Here is a 24,706-nt window from a genome sequence, read left to right as displayed (position 1 = left end):
ATAGGATAGATAAAAATAGTATTTTTAGTCAGATACATTTCAGTTTAGCTGTTAAAAATAGCACATTTCTCCTCAGGACCCAGAATTTGTAAATAGATAAGTAAATGTAATTAAATGAATTTGCTAATAAATAAATAAACCTGAATGTCTTTAGCATCGTTTGAACAATCACCTCTGACCATTTATATTGGAACCTGAAGCCTGAATTATGATTAGCACTTTACCTCTCCTCCCCAGAATACATTGACTCTCACAGTCCTGTTTGGAGCTGAAGCGGTTCCTATTTCCTCCACAGCCACCATACACAAAAGGACGGCATTCTCCTGAGACAGTGTAGTAGTACCAGAGCAGGACGTATTCAGTGCAGTGGCCCTCAGACATGGGTTCAAGGCACAGATCAGCAGCTGGGTCTGCATTTAATGGAGGCAACATAATCAGTTTCAAGGGAGTATAAATGCATTCAAACTAATGTTCTAATGAAATTAATGTAAATTAAATTATATATATACAGTATATATACTGTATATATATTCAGTATATATACTGTCAGTCAAATGTTCTGTCTCTGTCTTATCTCTTTTTCTCTGTCTCACACACATATGCACTTGTATACACGCAAACTTACACACTTGCAGAGTGATGATTTGAATATTGTTTTTATCAGTGGATTAATTCTGCTCTTATCGGTCTGTTTCCGTTCCTTGTGTCTCATATATACTGTGGATGTGACAGAAATAGACTGTGGTAAAAAAAAAGAAAAAAGTAGTGCATAAAATAATCTTGTCCATGTCTTATGCATTGCACTTTTTGTGCCTGGACCATTACGGTGTACTACTTTGGACTACTTTCCTGGACATTAAACCAAAATTCCCACTGCAAACCCTTTTTATTCAAGGACCAGGTTTAATTTGTACAAGAAATCAGACTATATTGCTTATGTGAGCAGTTTCTGTTGCTGTATTAACTCCTTAAAAGCACTTGGAGCAGCAGTCAGCAGAGGACGATGTTCTCCTCGTTTACTCCACACATACCTGAGTGGCGTTTGAGTGCATATCTCTTTTCTCTCTGCTCTCCATCTCCCTCAGTACTGGCTCCTGAGTGCAACAGAAAAGCATATATTATACACAGATTTTACATTTAAAGGAATAGTTCACCCAAATTTGCTAAAAATGTACTCACCCTCAGGTCATCCAAGATGTAAATGAGTTTGTTTGTTGATCTGGAGAAATTAAGCATTACATCACTGGCTCTCCAATGGATTTTCTGCTGTGAATGGGTGCTGTCAGTATGAGAGTTCTAACAGCTAAAAACATCACAATAATTCACAAGGCTACAGTCTATTAATGTCTTGTGACATGAAAAGAAACGTGTCAAGTCCATATTCCATAATAATGCTTCCTCCAGTGAAAAAGTCCATCCCCTGTTGCCTTCTCACATCAAAAGCCACAGACATATTTGTTTTGAACTGTTTTGGACTTAGTGCTTGCTTTCCTGATTCAGACAAGACAACTTTTTACTGCATAAAACAATATTATGGATAGAGGACTCATATTTTAGCCAGAAACAATGATTTGAAGCTATGCATGCAGACATTAATTAATAGACTGGAGTCGTGTGGATTACTTGTGGATTATTGTGATGTTTTTATTAGGTATTTGGACTCATTCTGATGGCACCCATTCACTGCAGAGGATCCTTTGGTGAGCAAGTATGTAATGATACATTTCTCCAAATCTGATGAAGAAACAAACTCATCTAACTCTTGGATGACCTGAAGGTGAGTAAATTTTCCAAAAAAAAAAATAAAAATCATCTCGGGGTGAACTACTCCTTTAAACCAAGTGCAGCACTATGCAGAGTCAAGGTCAAGGTCAAGGTCAAAGTTTATTTATATAGCACCTTAAAACAACACAAATGTTGACCAAAGTGCTTCACAAGCAAAACAAAACACACATAGAAAACAAACGTAACAAGTAAACAATCCATTAACTTAAAAGAATAATAAAACAAAATTGTATAAATGTAAAAAGCAGTCACAATCTGGTACATCACAAAAACTGCAACCCCTAGCATTTAAGAGGTACATACAAATGAACCAAATTATGAGTAAGCCTGTGAAAAAAGATAGGTTTTAATTGATGCTTTGAAAACGCTTAATGTAGGAGAAGCTCTAATCGTTAAGGATAGTGTGTTCCAAAGTTTAGGAGCATAGACTGAAACAGACCTGTCTCCCTTGGTTTTCAAACGAGATTTCGGGACATTCAGAAACAACTGGACTGAAGATCTGAGTGATCTCTGAGGAGAATAAAAACTTAAAAGTTCTGATATATAAATGGGGGCAAGTCCATGCAGTGCTTTGAACACGTCCGTTCCATATTTCTTTCTGCCCTTCTACATTTTTTCCTTAAAGCTTTAATGTCTTCATTTAGCCAGGGCTGCTTTTTTCTTTTGGTTTTCTTAGCTTTGAGAGGAGCAACTGCATTTAATACTTCAATACAAGAAGCATTAAAATTAATGACCATATCCTCAACATCCATGCCTTGTGATGCCAAATTTGTACTTTCAGCTGCTGAAGCTAAAAACAAATCTTTAAAAAGCATAGCAGTAGATGAATTTAAGGGGCGTGCAAGAAAAGTAGATGGGTGGTATACTGAGCTGCAACAAGAAAACTCGCTGTCAAACACAACAGGCCAATGGTCAGACAAGTCAGAATCATTTACATAAATGTCTTTGATGGGGAAGCCTGAGGATAACACAAGATCAAGTGTGTGCCCTAACTTATGTGTAGGGCCAGATATTGATTGCTTAAGGTTAAAAGAATCGATAAGCTGTACAAACTCTTTTACAAGAGGCTTTGAAGGACAACACAGATGTATTTTAGAGTTTGGTGGTCTATATATCACTGCAATGAGCAGAGAACCTAGGGATTCAACTTTGCATAACATAGCCTCAAAACTGTGGTAACTATCTACTAATAAAAGCCTGCACTTAAACATCTTTTTAAAAATAACAGCAATTCCACCACCTTTCCTTGACTTTCTGGGGCAGCTGAAAAAGCCACAGTTCATGGGGGTAAGTTCTGAAAAGGGGCTTAGATCATTTAAACGTTGAGTCATTGCACAAACATAATCACATAGGTGTGTATGTGTTACAGGTTAACATCTAGAAGATGTTAATGGTGGTATATTTATCTTATATTACATGACTATTTACTAAATATAATTAAGTACACTGACATGAAATACTGATTTGAGTTGACATGATTTTATTAAATAAGAAAGATGCCTGATTAACCTTTGCACATTTCCAAGCAACACAGACACACAGTAGTGGCAGTAGCGTCCTAAATTAATCAAATGAATTGTTTTTGAATGAATCGGTTGAATTAATGATTTGATGACTCGCTCATAAAGATGTTTAGTTGTCACCACCTATGGCCTAACAATGACTGACTGTCTGGACCATGCAAACACAGATAGATAAAAAAATAAAAATAAAGATCAAGTGTTTGTGTAGTAGTGGAAACGTTATCGGTCATCAGTGGTTTTGAACATTCTTTATTCTTTTTCCTTAATTTATTCTATTCATCTGAAGTGTACACCATATAATAATGTAGCCCGCTAGATAACCTGTACTATGTCTTGGTTTTGGTCATTGAAATTAACATCAGGCTGCCATGAGCAATTACTATATGGTTGGAACTAAAAAAACAACAACACAGATTTAGTTTTTTGTAGTGTGACTCAGTTGCTTAAAATAACACAGAAGTAGACCATGCAGAACCTTTGCGTATGACTTCCTGTTTTCCATCAGGGAAAAAGAACTGAATGGTGTTTATGGATGAATGAACTCAAGTACAAAGATGCCAGATCAAGACTAATGTTCACAAGACACAGCAGAAGTTAATTTGAGCATAAAACTGATTATATAAAACTAGAGTTTCCCCATCCAAACGCTTCCAGGCCCTAAGCACAAAATATAGGGATGATATCATATAAGAGACAAACCATGTAATAACATATTGGTTCAAAGCAGGAATATACCTACTTGTAACATTGCCAAATGCTAATGTTGGCTCTGACTCTGAACCAGCAGAATGAACTGTAGTGATCTCGTCCTCCAACTCTTCATCCCACACTTTGGGGTGGGTGAGCAAGAACGGAGAAGCAGAATCTGCTCTTCTCTCTTCCCTTAGGATATTCCCATCATCTGTATCATCGGTGTTCACCATCAGGAGTTTCCTTTCCTTTAGTTAGAAACATGACCATGCTTTAGGCAAATGTCATTAGGCTAAAATCATTAATTCATTTAATTTCATAATCAAATAGACAGTAATTCAATCATTTGATTTTTTTTACACCAGAGAAGTCATTGCTTCAAAACAGTCCCAGTTTTGTTAATTTAGTTTTCTTATTCATGAATGACTTCCGAACATGGAGTTCTTCACAGTTTTTCTTCAGCAAGAGAGCCCATAAAAACACAACAGATGGTGGAACCCATGGGGTCCTGAGGCCTCCACAACAGGGGCCTCCAAACACATATACTGAGAGACACAAATACACAAAATCACACACTTCTAACCACCCACATACATGTGTTAATGAAGCTCTGTTATTCAGTCATAATTTCACTTAAGTGGACCGCAGTACAGTGCACAACTGAGTAGATCTTTATAGAGGTAGAAACAATATTTAATTGAACGTGAACAGACAAACAATCTATTCAGTGGAATGTATTGTTGTATATCTTGACATTAATTGTTTAGCTAACAGTCTGATCGGATACGGTAAGATGGAATGCACTGCAAAAAAACTCAGTTTTTACTTCTTTCTCAGTATTTTTGTCTTGTTTCCAGTACAAATATCTAAACATTGTCAAATCAAGATACATTTACTTCAGAAGCAAAATGACTTAAAGGGGTCATATGATGCGATTTCAATGTAGAAAACGAAGCGTTTGAGAGAGGCGGGGCATAGAGGACCTACAATAATGTACAGTATTTGAAAAATAATGTGTTTTTTGAACATTAAAGCATGTCAACATATTCTGTTACACCAAATACACAACATAATGATCTTTAAAAAAGCATCATATGACCCCTTTAAGATATTAGGTCTTGTTTTCTGAAAAATTATCAAAAGTAAATGTCTCTTTATGAATTTTTTGATATATTTGTACTGAAAACAAGAAAAAAAATACTATGTACGATTTTTAAATCTTTGCATACACACATACTCACCGCACTTCTCAACCACCTCCTTTGTCACAAGATCCTTCACTTCCTCCACCTGAACAAATGAGAATTGTTTAATAATTATTTAATCACATATCTGTAATCCATAAGGATAAATATATCATAAAAGAGGGCATTGTCAACATACACCAAGTCCTGGCTCCCCTTTTTCTCCTTTCATGCCCGAGGTTCCCATTTCCCCCTGCATAGAGGATATGTATAACTGACTGAGCATGTTTGTGAATGGATAAAGTCCTGATAGAGTGGAGGATACAGTTATTTGTGTGTAGATGCCTTATTACATTCAGGCCTCTAAGGCCAGGAATTCCAGGAGGTCCCCGTTGACAGGCCTTTCCTCTGCCTCTCCTCCCCTTCTCTCCCTGGGATGATCAGACAATCAAATCAAACAATGTTGGACGGGTAGTAATACATAGAAGCTGCACATCACCATGAAACAATCGCTAACCCTGGATCAATCAGGTTTGATCCTGAGGCTACGCATAACCAAACCAATGGGAGTAATATTTTACAATACTGTTTAATTGATAAACTTTACTTAAAGTTAGTTCACCCAAAATGAAAATTAGCTTGTGTTTTACTCACCCTCGAGGCATCCTAGGTGTATATGACTTTCTTCTTTTAGACGAATCCAGTCGGAGTTATATTAAAAATTGTCCTGGCTATTCCAAGCTCTATCATTGCAGTCAGTGGGTGTTGCAGTTGAACAGTCCACAAGTCGTCAAATAAAGCGAGTGCATCCATAACAAGACGTGCCTCACACCGCTCTGGGGGGTGAATAAAAGCCTCCTGTAGCGAATCCATGCATTTTTGTAAGAAAAATATCCATATTTCAAACGTAATAAACACTTTTTTCTCACTTCCGGTATCTGTCATACTGCTGTTCCGGTGGATGACGTAAGATGTCGGCGTTGCGTGATTAGTGACGAACGCGGAGAGAGAACAAAACAAAACGCCGGTCATGAATTAGAAGTACAAACCGAGGATTTGCAAAGAAAAATGTCTTCAATATAAACCAAGAGGAGACTGGTTTTCCTTTGCTAAAGTAAGGAAACGTTGCTTCCTTTGCTCCTATAAACAAACTCGCGAGACTAGCATATCTCAGAGGCGGGCGCGCTGCGCATACATGCTGCATCATCCGCCGGAACAAATTTTTGGCTGTTACGGTTAGAATCAACAATTCACATTACGGTGAAAAAAAAATTATCTCAGATTGGCAGAAAAAAAAAAGTGTCTGGAGTAGCTTAAAACAGAAACGGTGCGACTCAGTTTTGTTGTGTCACAACACACTACTCACATTCACACGCACACGCACTTATTTATATTACACACAAAATAATATATTCACATAATTACTGTTAGGAAACCTGTTAAACTGCTAATACATGGAAAATGCAAAACTAGTAAGAGACCATCACCAATTTCAACAACCTTTATCCATCTCACTGAAAATGCCTCATGTTTTAAGATCGTCTGCTGATTCTGTGCTGAAGTACAGTCCACCTTTATCTAAAGAGACTCTGTGAGTGCAGCTTGCTGAACACTCTCCATTCTTATCAACATCAAGAGCTGCCTAATTGTGGCTAAAGGCGGCCTTAGCGCAGTGTTTGGTTTGATAGCTCAAATCTTCATCCCAGCAGAAATAGCTCCTACCCCCCGTCTCTCTCTATCTCTCTCTCATCCTGTCTTTCTTGGGGTTAATTAGGGCCTTGTCCTCCTCCACGGTTCCTCCACATGGGATTGAGTGAGATATGAAGATGGCCATAATTACACTGGCTTGACTATTTATCCATCTATCTGATGAATCACACAGACATAGGAATAATAAATCCAGCTCTATTATTGTGTAGATATTATTGTCTAAGTGTAGGCGGGTTGGTCATACCTTTGGTCCCATTTCACCTTTAGGTCCAACCGGACCAGGCCGACCCGGAGCCCCATTAGCTCCTGGTGCACCAGGAGATCCCTTAAACCCTGTGAAACCTGGGAAACCAGTCGAACCCTGCAGAAGAATGGGTTAAATGAATGATTTTGATGATTTAAATGAATTAAAATGAATATATTTGACAGGGAAACGATTATTTTGAATAACAGTTATCCAAAATGAAATCCCCTCATGTACATATATTAAAATTTGACATTTGATGATGCAAGTATGGTTTTCTAATGTTTGCTGTGACATGATAACAGTGTTATTTTAGTATTTTTTATTTATAGACTATTTATAATTATTTTTACCTTCCCTCCTTTTTGTCCAGGAGCTCCATCAAGACTGTTCAGACCACTATCACCTTTTTCTCCCTAAACATTAACAATAACAATTAATCCTATACTTAACCTTACAATGATGATGAGGTTATCAATATCTGTTTGTGTATTGACTCACCTTTCGTCCTGGGATACCGTTTAGTCCTGGAATGCCAGGCCTGCCAGGGTCCCCAGAATCACCCTTGTGATTTACAGTCAAAAGAAATGTCCTTAGTGGTTTATTTAATCCAATTTCCAATTTAAGATGAAATTTAGCCAAAAAATACCTGTTCTCCATCCAGTCCTGGACTCCCTTTTCGACCAGGGAAACCTCAAAAGCCCTACAGAAAAATAAGTGTTGTGATTCAATGGTTACAGACAGGTGAGAACACAAAAAGTAAAGACAAGATTGACATTTCGTATCTTCTCACCTTTAATTCCTGTATCTCCAGGTAAACCAGGCTCTCCTGTCTCACCCTGAACACACAAACCAATGAGTCTATGTCCATGAATGAAGTGTTACTTAAAAAAAAAAAACTCACAGGAAAGCCTACTTATTTAATCATTAATCTAAATAATGTAGTTAGTTAGAAAGGTTAAGGGAACAGTGTTCTCCCTCTCAGGTACCCCTGTTGCTTGGACAAATTTCTTATGAATTAATATGAATTAATATTTAATTCAGCTGATTCATATTCCCACCTGATCTCACTTTCGGTCCTACAGGCCCATGTCTCCCTTATCACCTTTCTCACCATCCAATCCATGTTCTCCATTACGACCCTGTGACAACTCTCAGCCGATCAGTGGTATTTAACAAAAGTTATACATGCAAAATGCCTAAAAATCTAAACATCTCAAACATTTGTTATGGAAATATTACAACAAGGCTACCTTTTCCCCACTGGCGCCTGGCTCTCCTGGATCTCCCTAAGAAAATAATTGTACCTTCACACCCAAAATTTACTGGATATAACATGCCATTCAAAACAATATAATCCATACAAAAAAAAAAAAATGCAGTTTCAAGCAATATAGTGCATATACATCACAGTAGTGCTAATTTTGACCTTTTGTCCTACTGGACCGCGTGTGCCAAAAGGCCCCATGCCTCCTTCAGCCCCTGAAATTACATGAAACAAGTGCTAGAATTTCACTTTATATGGTCCAAATACATGACTCTCTACCGGTACCATACACTACCGTTAAGATCTTGAACTCTCTTATGAAATATTATTACAATTTAAATATTTTCTATTTTAATATTCTCTAAATATTTATTTATTGCAGTGATGGCAAAGATGGATTTTCAGCAGCCATTTCAGGGTTAACGGTTTACAGTTTCAAATGATCCTTCATAAATCATTCTTCAAATATGTTGATTTGGTGCTCAAGAAACAATTTCTTATTATCAATGTTGAACATTTTTGTGGATACTGAGATGCATTTTTCCAGGATTCTTTGATGAATGGAAAGTACTGCATTTATTAAATAGAAAGAAGGTTTGTTTTGTTTTTTGAATTTTTATGTAAATGTCTTTACTGTCTTTTCATTCATTTAATGCATTACTGAATACAAATATTCATTTATTTAAAAAAATCGAACGGTGTATAAAATACCTTTGCACCAGGTGGACCATCTTCACCCTTCTCTCCTTCATCTCCAACAAATCCTGGAAGCCCACGTTCACCCTGCCATGTAAAATTCAGACTGAAGGTCAACATACATTGCCCTGTATCTGTCATTGATTTATACTTAATTAAAAACTCAGTTTGCACAGTCTAGTATGGCCTTTGTGGGAAACATTATAGTGAAATGAGAATTTAAAATGCAGAAATACCTCACTGGCTCTCCTTTTAGACCCTTATATCCTCTGGGTCCTGGCATGGAGAGAGGACTACCCTACAAAACCAGTCGTTTTGGTAGTTGGTGAAATAATCAAAATAAACACCTTGCAATTATTCAATCTAGGCTTATGCTGTCCTTACCTTGTCTCCTCTGTGACCAGGCACACCTTTGTCACCCTGTCAGTCAAAAAGTTTTGCCTTTATTAATTTTGTCTGGCATATATTCTAAACAATTGAGACTAAACTGATATGTCAGATGGGCTGTTAAATGTTTCTAGGGTTGTAAGTGGTATTGTTTAGACACTACAAATGTTCACTATATATGTGAATCTGTCATACAGTTATGCTGAAGAAAATAAAACCAATATCATTTACAATTGACGCAGATTGTGACGTTAGAGCGAGTGTGTATGTCTGTAAAAAGAAAGTGCTGTTCACAGCAATTTCAACCATACACAGATTGGCTTTAGCAGAGAAAGATTTGAAGAGAAGGCACTGGCAAGTCAATACAGAGAGAAGAGAGGCTCTGTGAGCACAGCAGTGCTGTCAAAGCTGCCTATAAGTCTTTGATCTCCAAAAAATGACCCTGGCAGAGTTGGCTTGGATTTAATATTTAAAGCCCTTCTATCTTGTGAACTTGTTTCGAATTTCGAACTGAGATGGGTTAAAATAGACACTCACCTTTTCTCCTTTCATAGCTGTTATGCCTTTAGGACCCTTAATTAAAGAGAAAGGTCAAAGAGAAACGAGAAGTTAACACATTACAGAATCATGACATCTTACTTCATCAAAACAGTCTGTTGACCCATTCGTTTAGCTGATGCTTTTATTCAAAGTAACTTAAAAATGTGGAACAAAAAGTCAAGCTGAGCTAGATAAGAAAGAAATAATATAAAATGTGATAATATAAAATGTGAGATAGTAATTTTTACAAAATCACTTGCAGCATCACAGAACGCAGCAAGATTTGCCACAGGTTTTGTGTATCAAATGTTATATAAGCAATATTTGTTTTATCAATATTATGTTTCCTTTCTTAAAAAAAATAAATAAAAAATTTTGGAAATATTTCTTTTACCACCAAGATGGTAACCAGATTATATTTATTTTATATATTTGGTTTATCAATATTATGTTTCCTTTCTTAAAAAAAAAAAAAATTTTGGAAATATTTCTTTTACCACCAAGACGGTAACCAGATTATATTTCTTTTATTTGTTAATATCAATTAACAAATCAATCTAGAGAAAGAAAATACAGCAAGAAAAAGAAAGAAAGAAAAAAAAGAAATTCAAATTAAAAATAAAATAAAATAAAGTAAAATAAAAATAAAAATAAAAAATAAAAAATATTTGAGGGATGCTATAGTGACATTTGAGGGATGCTATAGTATCTGCCCATGAGTTGGAATCACATGTGACTTACCATGAGACCTGGAGGCCCCTTACCTCCGACAGTGCCTTTGGCTTCCTTATAATGTTGAGGAAAAAGTTGTTAAAAGCATTTAACACAAAATTAACAGCAAATAACAGACAGAAAAAACATGCTACTGTTTGAACACTTGGGGCCAAATTTACTAACAGTCTGCACCAGTACAAACCCTCTTTTGGCATTAAAAAAAAAACTACTGTCAGGATTGACTAAAGCAGTGTTTCTCAACTGGTGGGTCGCGGAGTGTACAGTCAAGAAAACATCAACAACAAAAAGCGTAATTCTAAATGATTTTCTGATGCGAGACATTTATTTTGAAAGACGTGCGTGAAAGCTGTTGACACTTCTCTCAGATGCAGTTTAAGAAAAGAGTGCCTGAGAAAAACACGCTGTCCTGATTCAGTATCTGCGGTCAGATGAAATGTTGTCAGGCTTAATGTCAGTCTCATTATTCTATCGTTATTTTCATAACTTCTTATGAAATAAAAAGTCTCTCTCCTCAAACAAACGAACTATCCTGTCCTGTCAGACGTTATACTTTGCTTGTAGCACGCACTCTTCAATTGCACGCGCAAATTGAAGTTTCTGTTAAAAAATAGTTTCTGTTTATCACTTCACTAAAGTGCAAAAGAAACTACGAGCATGCAACGTGTGAAATAAAAGTCAAGTACCAATAAATCACATAACTGGTACTTCGTGTGTTAACTGGGAAGGATTGGCATATATGATATTCATTCTATTCAGGAGCAGTTTCCATGTTTCATTAACAGTTCATGTTAGTATTGTGTATTTACCATGGTAACTGTTGTTTCCATAACCCAAAAGTGATATTTTCATTTTGTGTTATTTTGTTTATGTTTAATTGACTGCAGTGGTTCATACTAACCTAACTGTATTAACAAAAACTAGTTTGAGACTGCATATTTAATAGCCTTACCTTATAGGCTGTTTATTCATCAGTATTAGTCATATTCTTAATTTGTGTGTATGTTAAGTAAAGGGGGACGGTACTTGTGTGTGTCAACAATTTTTGTGAAATAAATTTGCTTTGTTTTTGTTTTGTTTTTTAAACAAATTATATATATATATATATATATATACTGTATATATCCTAAAAAAGTGGGTCGCGGCTTGATGACCATGGGAAAATGTGGGTCCCATGACCAAGCCAGTTGAGAACCACTGTACTAAAGACACGCAGAGAAAAATTTGTGATCAAAAGGCGTGGACATTTTTGCAGCTGACCTTATTGCATATGCATTTGTAGAAGTTTCCCTTTCAGACACTTTCATTTATGGTACGAGAGTATTTAAATAAATCATGAAACGTGATTTCCTAGTACAGGACTTTTACTCAGCACTTTTATGTGATTGCGGTCTCGTGCAAATTTGTCCTGTTTAACAAATCTAGCCTTAGGTTTTAGAATTCATCATTTATTTACTTCAGCAACAAACTAATATGCTACTACAGAAAAGAACAGTTCTGAAAGAACAATTATCATAATATTACCCTGCGACCTGGGAGCCCAGGAATTCCTCTGTCACCTGGTTCTCCTGGGATACTGTCTCCCTGGTGATAGAAGATAAAACTTTCCATGTATGTGCTAAACTCTGCGGGACATCGGCCCTCCAGGACCGAGTTTGGTGACCCCTGCTCTGGGGCTTCAAAGCAAGTGGAAGGGCACTGCTGAAATTTCACCCACCCAGTCTGACTGACAGTAATAATTTCCTAACATTGTGAATGAGGAGGCGGGGATGTCGTATGTGTGGCTGAGCTAGGAACACACAGAGCTTAGTCACTAATAAGAGCTGACGAGAACATTGCTCAAATAACATTATTTATCAGGATGAGCCTATCATGCTTATTAGCAAGAACAGATCGTTCCGACTTACAATGAAAAAGATTGCCTAACCTTAGGGCCTGGCTTTCCATTTTCACCTGGAGGTCCCTGTACAAGAAAGGAAAAATGCACATACAATACACAATTTGTTTATTTGCAGATAGCCTACAAAGACCACACTGAAAATCTGGGATTCAAAATCTAATTTTAAACATTAAAATAACCATGGAATAGGTTTTTTTAAAATTTTTGTGTACATTATGATAAAAGAAAGTTCTCCTATAGCTCAATTAAAATAGATTTTATATAATTATAATATAATCACAGTAATTACATTGGGGGCCCAAAAGTCTGAGACCATGTTGAATATTTGGAAAACTATAGATTTTAAAGCACATACTTACCTTCAGGTGATCACAGTGGGAAATATGGGGCCCCATGTCTTCTTCTCCGTCTGTCTCTCCCATCCTCGCTCTCTCCATCTTTTCTCTGTCTCTCCCATTCCATTTTTTGTCTCTGTCTCCCTCTCTAGCTCTCTCCTCCTTTTCCAGTTCTACTTCTCTTTCTCGTTCCAGTTCAATCCTTTCTTTTTCCATCTCCTGTCTCTCTCTCTCCCTCTCTAGCTCAAATTCTTCCTCTATCTCCTCACTGCCCGTCTCCTCATCACCATCACCTGAACTGTATTCCTTGGTCTCAATCACACCATCCTCTTCCTCCATGTCCCACTGTGCCTCAGTTGTCTTGTCCTCTTCAATCACCCTTTCCTTGTTCTCAGGGTAGACTTTGTCTTCTCTCTCCCCCTGTTCTTCCCTCTCTCTTTCCCTGTACATCTCTGTCACAGGCTCAAGGTCTTTGTTTTCTTGCTTCTTTTTCTACAAGAATAACAGAAAAATAAAGTGTGAGAACTTTTTATTGTGAGTTGATTACTGTATTTATAGTTTACTAATTCCAGAGACTTTCAGAAACATAAACAATTCTCTCTTTTTTTTTGACCAAAAAAACACACACACAAAGTTTGCTCAAATAAACCAGTAATGGCTTTCAGGTTCAGCCACCTTCTTCACAAAACACATTTTGACTTGAATAATTAATGTGGTTGTATCATTTGAACTTGTCTTGTGATATCAGGATGAGTTTGTATCTTTTTTTAAATATTCAGTTATTTTATTGAACTGTTTAAGTTGATTCGATTCAAGAATTCTCTTTCAAATGAATTGAGTTGACTTCATAAATTTTAATATTTCAAAGGAATAGTTCACCCAAAATGAAAATTTTCTAAAAAAAAAAAAAAACGGTTGGAAGTGTTTAGATTATGGACTGTTTTTTGTCCAGAAGTGATGGATTAAAGCAAAAACATCTTCATGATGGATTTGATTATTACAAACACAAATCTTTTTGCTTCACAAGACATTAACTGATGTACTGGAGTCGTATGGATTACATGCGGATTATTGCGTTGTTTTTATCAGCTCTTTGGACTCTCATTCTGACGGCACCCATTCACTGCAGAGGATCCATTGTTGAGCAAGTGATGTAATGCTACATTTCTCCAAATCTGTTCTGATGAAGAAACAAACTCATCTACATCTCGGATGGCCTGAGGGTGAGTACATTTTCATTTTTGGATGAAATATTCTTTTAAGTGCTATGAATTTCTCTCTCTTTTTTTTTTTTACGTAGATTAAACTCACATAACTCACATTTAGCTTCTTGTTGCCTCGTGCACCCGAGGTGGACCGCTAAAAGATGAGATAAAATTTTACTTTGTTCCCTCCATTACATCACGCAATCACATCTGCAGCTCTCTAAGATGAGCTTATTGAATCATAAGCACTAAATATGTCACTGTAATTCAGTTTTCATCACCTTAGATATTTGTTTGTAACGGTTTTGTCCTCCTGGTGTTCCAGGCATGTAGGCCTACACAAGACACACACGATTTGTGCTTCATTAAGATGCTTATTCTATGCGCAAATGAAATTCTCTTGTCAAACATTAAGTGAACTGTTATGAATAAATGTTTTACCATGTGCTCAGATGAAGGGGCACTCCTCTTCACTTTAGATCTTGCCCCTTCCCTTATTGTGGGACAAGTTTACCTGTTTATACCCAAACAGTCTTATAAACAGGAGTTTCAGGTACATTTTTACGTCACTACTTTATTGTATTTAATTATTAAATCAATCATTTTAAATGCTACAAGTGAATTTAGGCATCAAAACCTTATAATGTACAGTATGAAAAAAAATCAAATTTTCATTTTGAGATTTGCTATAAGAATGCATTAAACAGTGTTATTAAATTACTAGTGTTTTATTTATTTATTGTACGATTAACTGGTAACACTTTACAATAAGGTCAATCATAAATCATTTGATAGAAATATATTTTTACAGCATTTATTAACCTTTGTTAATGTTCATAGATAAAAATGTTCATGTTAATTCATTAACTAATTTGATTAGTTACATCAACTAACATTAACTATGATTAATAAATGCTATAGAAGTATTGTTTATTGTTAGTTCATGTTAAGTGATGTTAACAAATGAACACTTATTGTAAAGTGTTACCAATTAACTTAATAATGGTAATCTAAAATTAAAAATAGGGAAAAGTGAGCATAAGCAATTACCCACACAAAATTAACTGATACTGATAAATTAAAATATCTCATATCAGCCAATAATTGATATGGTACCAATTTATTTTATCAATATAATTAAAAAATGTTATGAAGCATGACTGAAAGAATTAAACACACAAAACACACAATAAAGACTCTGGTTAAGACTGGTTTAGGAAGAACACATTTACTGACAGACATGCACAAACAGATTAAATATGAAAGAAAAGCAATATGCCATTGAATTTCACCAGTGAAAACAGGTAGCACAATATGTTACCGCAAATGAAAAACTAAATATGCAGACAACCAAAATACAATCTTTTTTCAGTCTTATCAATAAATAAGGAACTGATGAACAAATCGATGTTGAATGAGCTGTCAGGGCAAATGATTTGATTTTCTATTAAAACAACTTCATTCATTAGTGTTTTGTGTTGTCACTTTTACATGGATTATAGATGATTTAGCTTGCATTTGTTCAGTAAGTGTAAAGACAGCACATTACAAGATCTGTTCTTTATGTTTTTACTGGGCTGGTCTCTCCTCAGAGAGTGCCGGTGGTTCTTCTCAATCTATCAAAGGCACTGCAGCATACTGAACGCTAGTCGTGGTGGAGGCAGCATGGACGGGAAAAGAGGCTCTCCCAAAGTAATGCCGGCCAGTCAGATCCTCCCCCTCTTTTACCCTTCACAGTTTCTACACACCTGAATGTCTCTCTTACAGAGTTTAGGGGAGCTCCTGTGTTAAGAAAATAAATATATTAAAGAAAACCTGTAGTTGATCAGTAAGAGCGACTATGAAGCACATTTAATGTGTCATTCTGCATTGCAAGTGCACAAACCAGAGGAATCATGACTGAAAATCAAATGCAGTGCATGCTGGGATGCCAGTGTGTTACTTCATGATATTATATTAGCTATTCTTTGTATATTCTTGAAACTCACAATTTATACACTAAAGCTGACAGTTTAAAATGCATTTGAACTTACGCAAAATATTGTTTGCACTGGTGAAATTCATTGATAAAGTGAAGGCTATTTTGTCATGTAATAAAAACATAATTTAAAAGACATTTTACATTATTTATGCCAATTAAATGACTCAAACAAATTAAGTAATCAGTTGCAATAAGCTAAAACATCCAACAAACATGCTTAAAGAACGATTTCCAAAGCTCTAGTTAGTTCATGCTTCACACTAAAGCCACATGCAAGTCTTGGAGCATATCAGTGCATGAGCTGTGGAATATAAGAGAGCAAAAAGGCAAAAGAGACAGAAGCTCTTACCTCTTCTCCAGTTTGTGTTGTATTTAGCACTGATAATAATGTGGTTTCAGGCAGCTTCTGTAAAACATATAAAATGATTGAATGTGTATCACATGCAGTAAGCTGCTGAAATTAACATTGGGTCGAACAAGTACCTGCTCTGTGAATTTTGATGAAAGCAGGGGACTCGCTGTTGTTGTGTAAACCATCTAAAAGCACATTGAGAGGACATGTTAAAGTAATTAAACAATAAATTATGAATGATCCAAAAAAAAAAAAAAAAAAACACAAACTATGTAAAATATACCAAAACTACAGTTCAAAAGATTTAGGTCAGTAAAAGATTTTTTTTTTAAAGAAATTAATCATTTTATTCAGCAAGGATGCATTAAATTGACCATAAGTGACAGTAAAAAGACTTTGAGTATGTACCAAGGTTTCAACATTGATAATAATGAGAAATGTTTCTTGAGCACCAAATCAGCATATTAGAATTATTTCTGAAGAATCATGTGACACTGAAGACTGGAGTAATGGCTGTATATTTACTACAAAATCTGTAAGAAAAGACTATGAAGCATGTTTAATGTTTCATTCTGCATTGCAAGTGAAAAATCATGACTGAAAAATCAAGAACAGTGCATGCTGGGATGCCACCGTGTTACTTCACCAGGATGTTTCATTATTTATTCTTTTAATGTTCTTGAAACTTACACTTAATTAATACACTGAAGTTGACTGTTTAAAATGCATTTGAACTTGCGCAAAATATTGTTTGCGCTGGTGAAATTCATTGATAAAGGTAATTATTTTGTCATGCAATAAAATATTAGAATGATTTCTAAAGGATCATGTGACACTGAAGACTGGAGTAATGGCTTCTGAAAATTCAGCTTTGTCATCACAGAAATAAATTACATTTTGAAATATATTAAAATAAAAATACTTTATTTTAAACTGCAATAATATTTCACAATATCACTGTTTTTACAGTATTTTTAATCAAATAAAAATGCAGCTTTGGTGAGCATAACCACTTTTTTTTCAAAAACACCCAAAAAATCGAAACAACCCCAAACTGTTGAACGGTAGTGTATATTCTTACCAGTGTAATCTCCTCTAAAGACTGTGTAATCGGAGAAGTTGTTTCACCCTGTGTAAATTGTAACATTTTTTAAATAGCACAATTTTTCAATAGCATCCTATTCAACCATAACCATTTAAAATGATTAGTAATATTAAAAAGAAAGGTTTAGCAGACATTCTTACCTCATTTTCTTGTGTGTATATAGCAGTTGTTGCGGAGTATTTTAGCTGAGGACAAAAACAGAGTTCCAAAGAAAAAAAAACTTTTTTTTTCAGTTCAATGCCATAGCATATTGTACAACCATATTGTACTGATGAAACATTATTCCACTGTAACCTCTATTATTCATCTACACTGTGACTGTGTCTGCAGTAGAGCTTCCAGTTGTGTATGTATGTGTGTTTATTGTGATTTGATTTGGTTTTAATAATACTCACCTCCTCCCCTTCGCCCTTCTCCTCTCGAGAGGGAAAAGGCTCTTCCGTGGGCACCTCGTCCTGACATGATACAACCAAAACATTCAAAAATCAATGTGAAAAGTTCATGAAAAAATGTCTTCAGTGTGTAAAACATTCCCTTGGTTAAAGATACAAACGGAAAGCAAGTGATGAGAGATTATGAGAATAACTACTCAACATTAATTAGTAGTGATTACTGTTTCTTCTTTTGGCTGTGGAGTGGGAGTAATATATTAAGGCTCTGTTAAGTGTGACGTGAACGGTGTGACTGGACTCTCCAGTGTGGGTGTGAGTGAGAGAGGTATGAGGTAAACTCAGGTGATTAGCGTGGGTTGACATGTCAGGTCCCATTCAATTTATTATGAATGTGTCAACACATTATAGACAAAATCTGATGTACTATGCAATATCTTTTGAGATTATGAATCACATCAGTGTATTTGCCATCATCGAGGTGTCTTACATTAGATTTCACAATAGGTTCATGTGACGGACTTACCTCATATTCATATTCCTCGTCGTCAGATGATGCTTCCTCAACCTCGTCTTCCATGTTGTCTTGATCTTCCTGTAATTTACAGTAATAAGAGAAATGATTTCTGCCTTCTAATGATCAAGGATTAGACAGAACATGAGATGTAACAGTGTCAGTGAGAAGAGATTAGAAACACATTTACTATTAGACACGATTAACACAACAGACTAAAATAACAATATTGGTAAACATGCTTCATGGAGGATTTAAGTAGTTATAATTCAACCAAAATTTAAATTCCAATAAAGTCATACAGGTCGAAGGTGAGGAAATGGTGACAGAATATTCATTCATTCTTCGTTCTTTTAGTGGGAGTATAATGACTGTGACTAGAGAAATTTGTAGCATATTTGTTAGATTAATTATACATTATGATTATGTGCATTTAATATTTGATTTAAGTGTATGTTTATAAATCATTTAGGGTTTGTGCTTTTTTAAATGAAATATTTAGGCATATTTAGACAAGTCTATAATATATCTAGTATATCAGAATATTTAAGTAATCACAAAAATGTAATAGTCATAACGTTCAAATTTAGAATGAAGTTCCCTTGGATGTGAATGATGTGTGAATGTCAGGTTAGGTGCGATGATAAAACATTTACCAAACGTTTCCTTTGTCGTTTTTGACGTCCTTTATTTCCTTTGCCCTGGTTGAGAGTTTAGTGGTTGAGAATCATCATAATTTATGAGAAGGCTTTAAATAACAATCATCAGAAATATTTAGAGACATTCAGGAGGTTAGTGGCCATGACATTTAATATTTAATTGTAATGTTTAGTTCTAATTATGTCTGGTTAGGTTTTTACTATTACTGCACAGATTTAAATTTTCACCAGTATAAAGATATTTGTCTATTTAATAACCAAAACCTGTTTATGGCTAATTTGACTCTTTATTATCTGATATTCTGTTAATTTACTGTAAGTACAACACAGAACTGAGCCTGAAACTCATCTATAAACCTAGCATGATCAGTTTACCTTTCCCCTCTCTCTGCCTTTCTTCTTCTCTCCAGATGTTTTCTTCCCCGTGTCCTCATGGCTGTGGAAAACTGTCTCCATACTTACCTCTACCTTCCCAGAACCCAACTGACAACAACAACAAAAAATTTTTACTTTTTGAAAATTATTTAAAAAGTAGCCAATAAATGGTAAGGTGTTAAAATAAACCTGGAAAAAAAAAACATTTCAAATCATATTAAGCTTATGTGATGAGGTGCAGGTTTACATTTTTCTATATAAACTAAATACACTAAGTATGTACACTAAAGACATACTTTAATGAGCTTCAATACAATAAAAAAAATATCACTGGCAAGCATACCCTCTCAGAGGAAGTGTTGGTTTGGAGAAATTTCAAAGGTGTTACGTCACCGAAGTTGGTCTCCACAAGTTTTTCTTCGACATCTACCAGCTTGTCTTTGGTTTTACTCAGGTCAGCCTTTTTGTGAATAGAGATGTTCGAAAGGGTACGACCCACTTCTTTTTCTACTACAGGCTTCTTACAAAGACAAGACAAGACATGAAGCCACATTAAAAACAACGACAACTGTATTGCTTGCATTAAATGTTGATAACACTATATCAGAACAAATCAGTCAAGTATATCTGAAAAAAACTGAATAAAGTGTGTTGATGTTCAGTTAGAAATGGATTATGAAAAATGATGCTGTAATTACTGATACAGGAGCGAATGTTTGCTTACAGGACTTGATTCAGGCATCTGCCCCTCTTCAAGATCAGACTCTTCCTCAGTCAAATCCATATCAGGTAATGACTCTTGTGCGTGACTGTACTTTACTGAGCTCTGTGGATTAGGTCTTATGATTCAGATAGGCTTAATACAGCAAGAACATTATTGCTGATAGTGGGTATGGATCGTAAACCAAAAATCTAGCTGACTAGTAATCAGAGTTTTTTTATGATTATTATAGTAATTTGTTTACCTGAGATGTTTCATAAGTTCAGGAGGCTACTCACGGTGTATTCAGTGATGATGTTTGAGTCTGGCTCCCGTCTGTCTCCTTTCACGTCTCTGATGGAGCTGATCTCATGAAGAAGCTCCTCTATTCCATCCTGAAGCAGCCTGTCAATCAAGGCCTTCAGCAGCGAGAGCTGTTAAAGTGTTTTTTTTTTTATTGTAAATGCGGTAATGTTTTACTTTAGTGTAACATCAATGCAAGTCAAAATTGTAAGAATTCATGCAAATGTATAATTCATATAAGATGACAATAAAATGCATATAATGTAGCAACACTACACTACATCCTTATGGTAAATTTAAAATCATTTCATGATTTTCATTTGTTAGCGAGTAAACTTCATTTTAAGACTATATATATATATATATATATATATATATATATATCAATTCTTTGTATATGTTATGGATGTAATGGATGCCTCCATTGAGAATTTTGCCGTTATCATGTCCCAAGTGTTCCAAATGTATATTTTTATTATATTTTATTTATAAAGCATGTTTTTAGCATAAATATTAATTATTATATAAAAAGTTTTTTAGTTATTAATAGTAAATCGTGCATGCAATTAATATTAAATATTAAAGTGAAATATCTGAGCAAAAGTAGAGTAAAAGTTCATCTGGCAGCCAGTTTTATTAGATTCTGTTATTAGTTCATAAAACACCTACTGCACTAATACATAATGTTTTATAACATTTAGTATTCTGATATCAGTAAAAATTATATAGCCATTAAATTTGCCTACAAATATTCAAATAAATAAATCTTCTCATTCAAGTCATTCCATTGCATAGTGTTGCCTCTAGGATACAAAATAACCCTCCTCCCATAATTATTATTTTAATAAATGTCCATTTTATGTAAGAAAATCAAACATTATGCCATCAGAACTTCTGCAGGGTTAAAAGCAAACTGTTTAAAAACACGGGACACTTACTTTAATACCATATGAATCAAACAAGCCTTCAATGTCCTAAAATAGAACATAATGTTTACACCACATAAGATCAGTTTTGTAATGAAGTAAATTATGTATAGGCATTGAGTAACCTTCATTTCAACAGTTCTCCCCAGTGGGCCAGCATCACCCTGTTAAATAATACAGTGCCAGCTATCATTGCTTCTGCAGCATAGATTTATGGAGATAACTTGTGCAATCAATGAGATGTAGAAAACTTTGATACCTTCTCTCCTTTCAAACCCATGTCTCCTTTCTCTCCCTGCCAACCAAAGGAGAAAAATTACATATCGCCTGAGAAACTTTTCATTTCTTCAAGGTTTTTTGGCAAACTATATTTTACCTTCATCCCAGGAGGACCCTGCAAACACAGAAAAATACACACACATGTAAGACCTGAAAGTCAGTGCAATATGAACGGATAATGGTCTACCTCATGAAAAACATGAAAGCACAGCCTTTTTATGTTGATTTTTTTGGTAAAGAAGCTCATATTCACAATGCCATTAATGTGAAACTCACCACCACACCAGGGGGTCCCATTGGTATGGGAAATGCCTTTTTAATGTCCTCAATTGACATACCCTGAGAACAAACACAAATATAATTTACAGTCATGGTAACAAATAAAGTCTGCCTAAGCTCAGACAAACAAACAAATTACCTCTTGGAGAACAATAGGAGGACCTGGCAAGCCTGGAGATCCTGGCTCTCCTTTTTTACCTTCATTTCCCTAAGCAGTTAAAATGGCAAAAATAAGGAACATACGTATAATGAACATAATGGATATAAACAAACCATTTAATTGTACCACAGTTAAAATTGCATTTAAAGAAAGTATTGTTGCATTATTACATGTTTGATTTTTGGATTATCTTACATTTGCACCAGGTTCACCTTTTTCACCCTATGCATTAAAATAAGAAATTATGTTAGCCAAATTTATTTCAGCTGAAAGGAATAGTTCACCCAAAAATGAAAATTTCCTTAAAATTGACTCACCTTCAGGTCATCAATGAGTTTGTTTCTTTATCTGAACAGATTAGGAGAAATTTAGCATTACATCACTTGCTCACCAATGGATCCTCTGCAGTGAATGGATGTTGAGAGTATAAACAGCCGATAAAAACATCACAATAATCCACACGACTTCAATTAATGTCTTGTGAAGTGAAAAGCTGCAATTTTGTAATAAATGAATTAATCACAAAGATGTTTTTAACTTCAAACCGTTGCTTCCTGCTAAAATACAAGTCTTCTATACATACTATTGCTTCCTCCAGTGAAAAAGTTGTCTTGTCTGAATCAGGAGAGAAATATGCACAGATCAAGCACCGTTTACAAGCGAAAACAGTCCAAAACAGTTCTTCACAAATATGAATATGGAGTTTGAAGTGAGAGGACAAAAGGGGAGGACAATTTCACTGGAGGAAGCGTTATTATGGATTATGGTCTGGTATATAAACATCTTAATAATGGATTTGTTTCTTACAAACACACAGCTTTTCAATTCACAAGACATTAATTGATGGACTGGAGTCGCTAAATTTCTCCAAATCTGTTCAATGATAAAGCAACCTCATCAACATCTTGGATGGCCTGAGGGTGAGTAAATTTTTTATCAAATTTTCATTTCTGGCACAACTAATCCTTTAAATATAATGGAATTGTAGTTCATATCAGTCTGTTGTCCCACCTTTGTCCCTTCATCACCCTTTTGTCCTTGTTCTCCCTGGAAAAAACAGTGGTTTGATTTTATAAATAAGTTCAAAGCCATTTAGAACTACATATTACACTTACATCTTTTCCAGCTACTCCACGTTTCCCATCAACACCAGGTTTGCCCTACAAGAGAAGAGAAGAGAAGATAAGAGGAAAGAGGAAATGAATGGCTTTGTTATAGAGATTTTATGGTTTATATCTGCTGTAAATGTCACTATACTCACAGGTGTCCCAGGTAAACCAGGCATACCAGTTATCCCAGCACGTCCAGGATCTCCTTTCTCTCCTTTCTGTTAAATTAAACAGACATGGACAAACACACACACACAAAACCCTGAAAAGCACAGCATTAACTCCAGCCACTTTAATTATGATAATAATCTGCCCTTCAAGAACTAAAGATAACCTTAAAGTGCATATAATTGTTGGATTTATTATTATTATTACTTTACATATTTTAGCTAACTTCTTTATTTCAGCTGACATTAAGCAAAATGACAAAAAGTGTTCTACAGACTCATTAGCAGACATCGTGTAGACATTTGATGCACTTTAAGACTGTACACTGGTCGCACACCCTGCAATTCAGTTAATGTCACTGAAATTTAAAATATGAATCACATGATAAATTATCACAAAATACTTTTTATTAGGCCTACTCACTGGTCCTGGGTCCCCTTTCTGTCCTGGTTCACCCTGCGTACACACAAAAACGCTGATAATTATAACTTAAAACAATTACAACAACACATATGAAGAGAATGATTAGCTGTCACCATATTTTTGAAAAGTTGCACAAATTAAAATTTAAACAGAAGTAGTCAAACCTTAGATCCAGGCCTTCCTGGTAAACCATCCACACCATCTCTTCCATTACTAGATCCAAGCTAGAAGTGAAAGAAAATTGAGCTACATTAAATAATGTTTAAGTCTTTCATCCGCCAATAATTAAATGGCATGCCATCTGAAACATTGACAAAAATATGCAGAAAAAAATGTAATCTCAAATTTATAAGCATCATAATAAATTCATAAAGGTGGACATGACTTTATAGTGGCTCACCAGTGAATCCCCTGGAGGTCCTGGTTTACCTTCAAGACCCTAAGGGAGAATAAAAGCAACCCATATCATTCAGTTTTTATTAAGTATATACATATAGTACATCAAAAGTGGAAGCCACACTTACAGGTGGTCCAGGACGTCCTGTCTCCCCTCGGAGTCCTGGGAGCCCCGGCTCACCAGGTTCACCCTTTAAAGACACCAAACACACACCCCACAATTAACCCAAGGTTCCTAGAGTTTTTTTTTTTTTGTATCTGTAAATTTGTATAAATTAAAAATGTCTAAATGTCTTCTTTTACCTTAATGGCCCTGGTGAGAATGGTGTTATCTGACATGGTGAACTATGGAAGAAGAATTATAAGAATCTGAAGGTACTGACAATATGT

At 35.3% G+C, this 24,706-nt stretch overlaps 3 protein-coding genes across 4 annotated transcripts in view; all 3 read right to left on the bottom strand.

The window, feature by feature from the left end:
• Nucleotides 1-4,163: 4,163 nt before the first annotated feature.
• On the bottom strand, nucleotides 4,164-7,796 carry LOC107744932 (macrophage receptor MARCO-like). The gene is made up of 7 exons (XM_016558763.1): nucleotides 7,638-7,796; nucleotides 7,490-7,552; nucleotides 7,137-7,253; nucleotides 5,536-5,613; nucleotides 5,382-5,435; nucleotides 5,240-5,288; nucleotides 4,164-4,246 (listed from the first exon to the last, which is right to left on the bottom strand). The coding sequence occupies exons 1-7, from the start codon at nucleotides 7,794-7,796 to the stop codon at nucleotides 4,215-4,217; spliced, it is 552 nt and encodes a 183-aa protein (XP_016414249.1). The 3' UTR covers nucleotides 4,164-4,214.
• Nucleotides 7,674-14,707, bottom strand: LOC107744882 (collagen alpha-1(XIX) chain-like). Its single transcript, XM_016558700.1, has 13 exons — nucleotides 14,640-14,707; nucleotides 14,480-14,533; nucleotides 14,314-14,352; nucleotides 13,018-13,485; nucleotides 12,686-12,721; nucleotides 10,768-10,812; nucleotides 10,024-10,059; nucleotides 9,484-9,519; nucleotides 9,336-9,397; nucleotides 9,115-9,186; nucleotides 7,930-7,975; nucleotides 7,786-7,839; nucleotides 7,674-7,700 (listed from the first exon to the last, which is right to left on the bottom strand). The coding sequence occupies exons 1-12, from the start codon at nucleotides 14,640-14,642 to the stop codon at nucleotides 7,831-7,833; spliced, it is 906 nt and encodes a 301-aa protein (XP_016414186.1). The 5' UTR covers nucleotides 14,643-14,707; the 3' UTR covers nucleotides 7,674-7,700; nucleotides 7,786-7,830.
• Nucleotides 14,708-15,412: 705 nt separating this feature from the next.
• LOC107744879 (collagen alpha-1(VII) chain-like) overlaps nucleotides 15,413-24,706 on the bottom strand; it is a 49,901-nt gene continuing 40,607 nt past the window's right edge. The window contains exons 55-81 of one of the 2 annotated variants that reach the window (XM_016558695.1): nucleotides 24,620-24,661; nucleotides 24,445-24,507; nucleotides 24,321-24,359; nucleotides 24,085-24,144; nucleotides 23,921-23,953; nucleotides 23,482-23,547; nucleotides 23,336-23,380; nucleotides 23,232-23,267; nucleotides 22,416-22,442; nucleotides 22,200-22,268; nucleotides 22,058-22,120; nucleotides 21,879-21,896; nucleotides 21,762-21,797; nucleotides 21,628-21,666; nucleotides 21,515-21,550; nucleotides 20,573-20,707; nucleotides 20,298-20,399; nucleotides 19,917-20,093; nucleotides 19,574-19,681; nucleotides 19,196-19,240; nucleotides 18,552-18,620; nucleotides 18,032-18,091; nucleotides 17,777-17,821; nucleotides 17,613-17,660; nucleotides 16,663-16,716; nucleotides 16,529-16,585; nucleotides 15,413-15,980 (exon numbers count right to left, since the gene is read on the bottom strand). In XM_016558695.1, the coding sequence (XP_016414181.1) occupies nucleotides 15,969-15,980; nucleotides 16,529-16,585; nucleotides 16,663-16,716; nucleotides 17,613-17,660; nucleotides 17,777-17,821; nucleotides 18,032-18,091; nucleotides 18,552-18,620; nucleotides 19,196-19,240; nucleotides 19,574-19,681; nucleotides 19,917-20,093; nucleotides 20,298-20,399; nucleotides 20,573-20,707; nucleotides 21,515-21,550; nucleotides 21,628-21,666; nucleotides 21,762-21,797; nucleotides 21,879-21,896; nucleotides 22,058-22,120; nucleotides 22,200-22,268; nucleotides 22,416-22,442; nucleotides 23,232-23,267; nucleotides 23,336-23,380; nucleotides 23,482-23,547; nucleotides 23,921-23,953; nucleotides 24,085-24,144; nucleotides 24,321-24,359; nucleotides 24,445-24,507; nucleotides 24,620-24,661 (1,584 nt within the window). In that variant the 3' untranslated portion in view covers nucleotides 15,413-15,968. Of the gene's footprint in view, nucleotides 15,981-16,528; nucleotides 16,586-16,662; nucleotides 16,717-17,612; nucleotides 17,661-17,776; nucleotides 17,822-18,031; nucleotides 18,092-18,551; nucleotides 18,621-19,195; nucleotides 19,288-19,573; nucleotides 19,682-19,916; nucleotides 20,094-20,297; nucleotides 20,400-20,572; nucleotides 20,708-21,514; nucleotides 21,551-21,627; nucleotides 21,667-21,761; nucleotides 21,798-21,878; nucleotides 21,897-22,057; nucleotides 22,121-22,199; nucleotides 22,269-22,415; nucleotides 22,443-23,231; nucleotides 23,268-23,335; nucleotides 23,381-23,481; nucleotides 23,548-23,920; nucleotides 23,954-24,084; nucleotides 24,145-24,320; nucleotides 24,360-24,444; nucleotides 24,508-24,619; nucleotides 24,662-24,706 lie in introns of those variants that run through there. The other variant, XM_016558696.1, reaches the window with a different exon arrangement.

The sequence above is a fragment of the Sinocyclocheilus rhinocerous genome, unplaced genomic scaffold (genome assembly GCF_001515625.1).
Source record: "Sinocyclocheilus rhinocerous isolate Xijiao unplaced genomic scaffold, SAMN03320098_v1.1 scaffold258, whole genome shotgun sequence".
Classification (NCBI taxonomy): domain Eukaryota; kingdom Metazoa; phylum Chordata; class Actinopteri; order Cypriniformes; family Cyprinidae; genus Sinocyclocheilus; species Sinocyclocheilus rhinocerous.
The sequence above is the reverse complement of the archived record's forward strand: the minus strand, read 5'-3'. Positions and strand labels throughout refer to the sequence as shown.

Bases quoted from the DNA above. Each gene is read 5' to 3' on its own strand.
- LOC107744932 (XM_016558763.1), bottom strand. From the start codon at position 7,796: ATGGAGAACAGGTATTTTTTGGCTAAATTTCATCTTAAATTGGAAATT. The intron at 5,614-7,136 runs GTATGACCAACC...TGATCATCCCAG, and splicing joins AAGGTGAAATGGGACCAAAG to GGAGAGAAGGGGAGGAGAGG. The intron at 5,289-5,381 runs GTATGTTGACAA...TCATTTGTTCAG, and splicing joins AAGGGGAGCCAGGACTTGGT to GTGGAGGAAGTGAAGGATCT.
- LOC107744882 (XM_016558700.1), bottom strand. The intron at 13,486-14,313 runs GTGAGTTATGTG...TTATTCTTGTAG, and splicing joins GAGGCAACAAGAAGCTAAAT to AAAAAGAAGCAAGAAAACAA. The intron at 12,722-13,017 runs GTAAGTATGTGC...TTTCTTGTACAG, and splicing joins CCCACTGTGATCACCTGAAG to GGACCTCCAGGTGAAAATGG.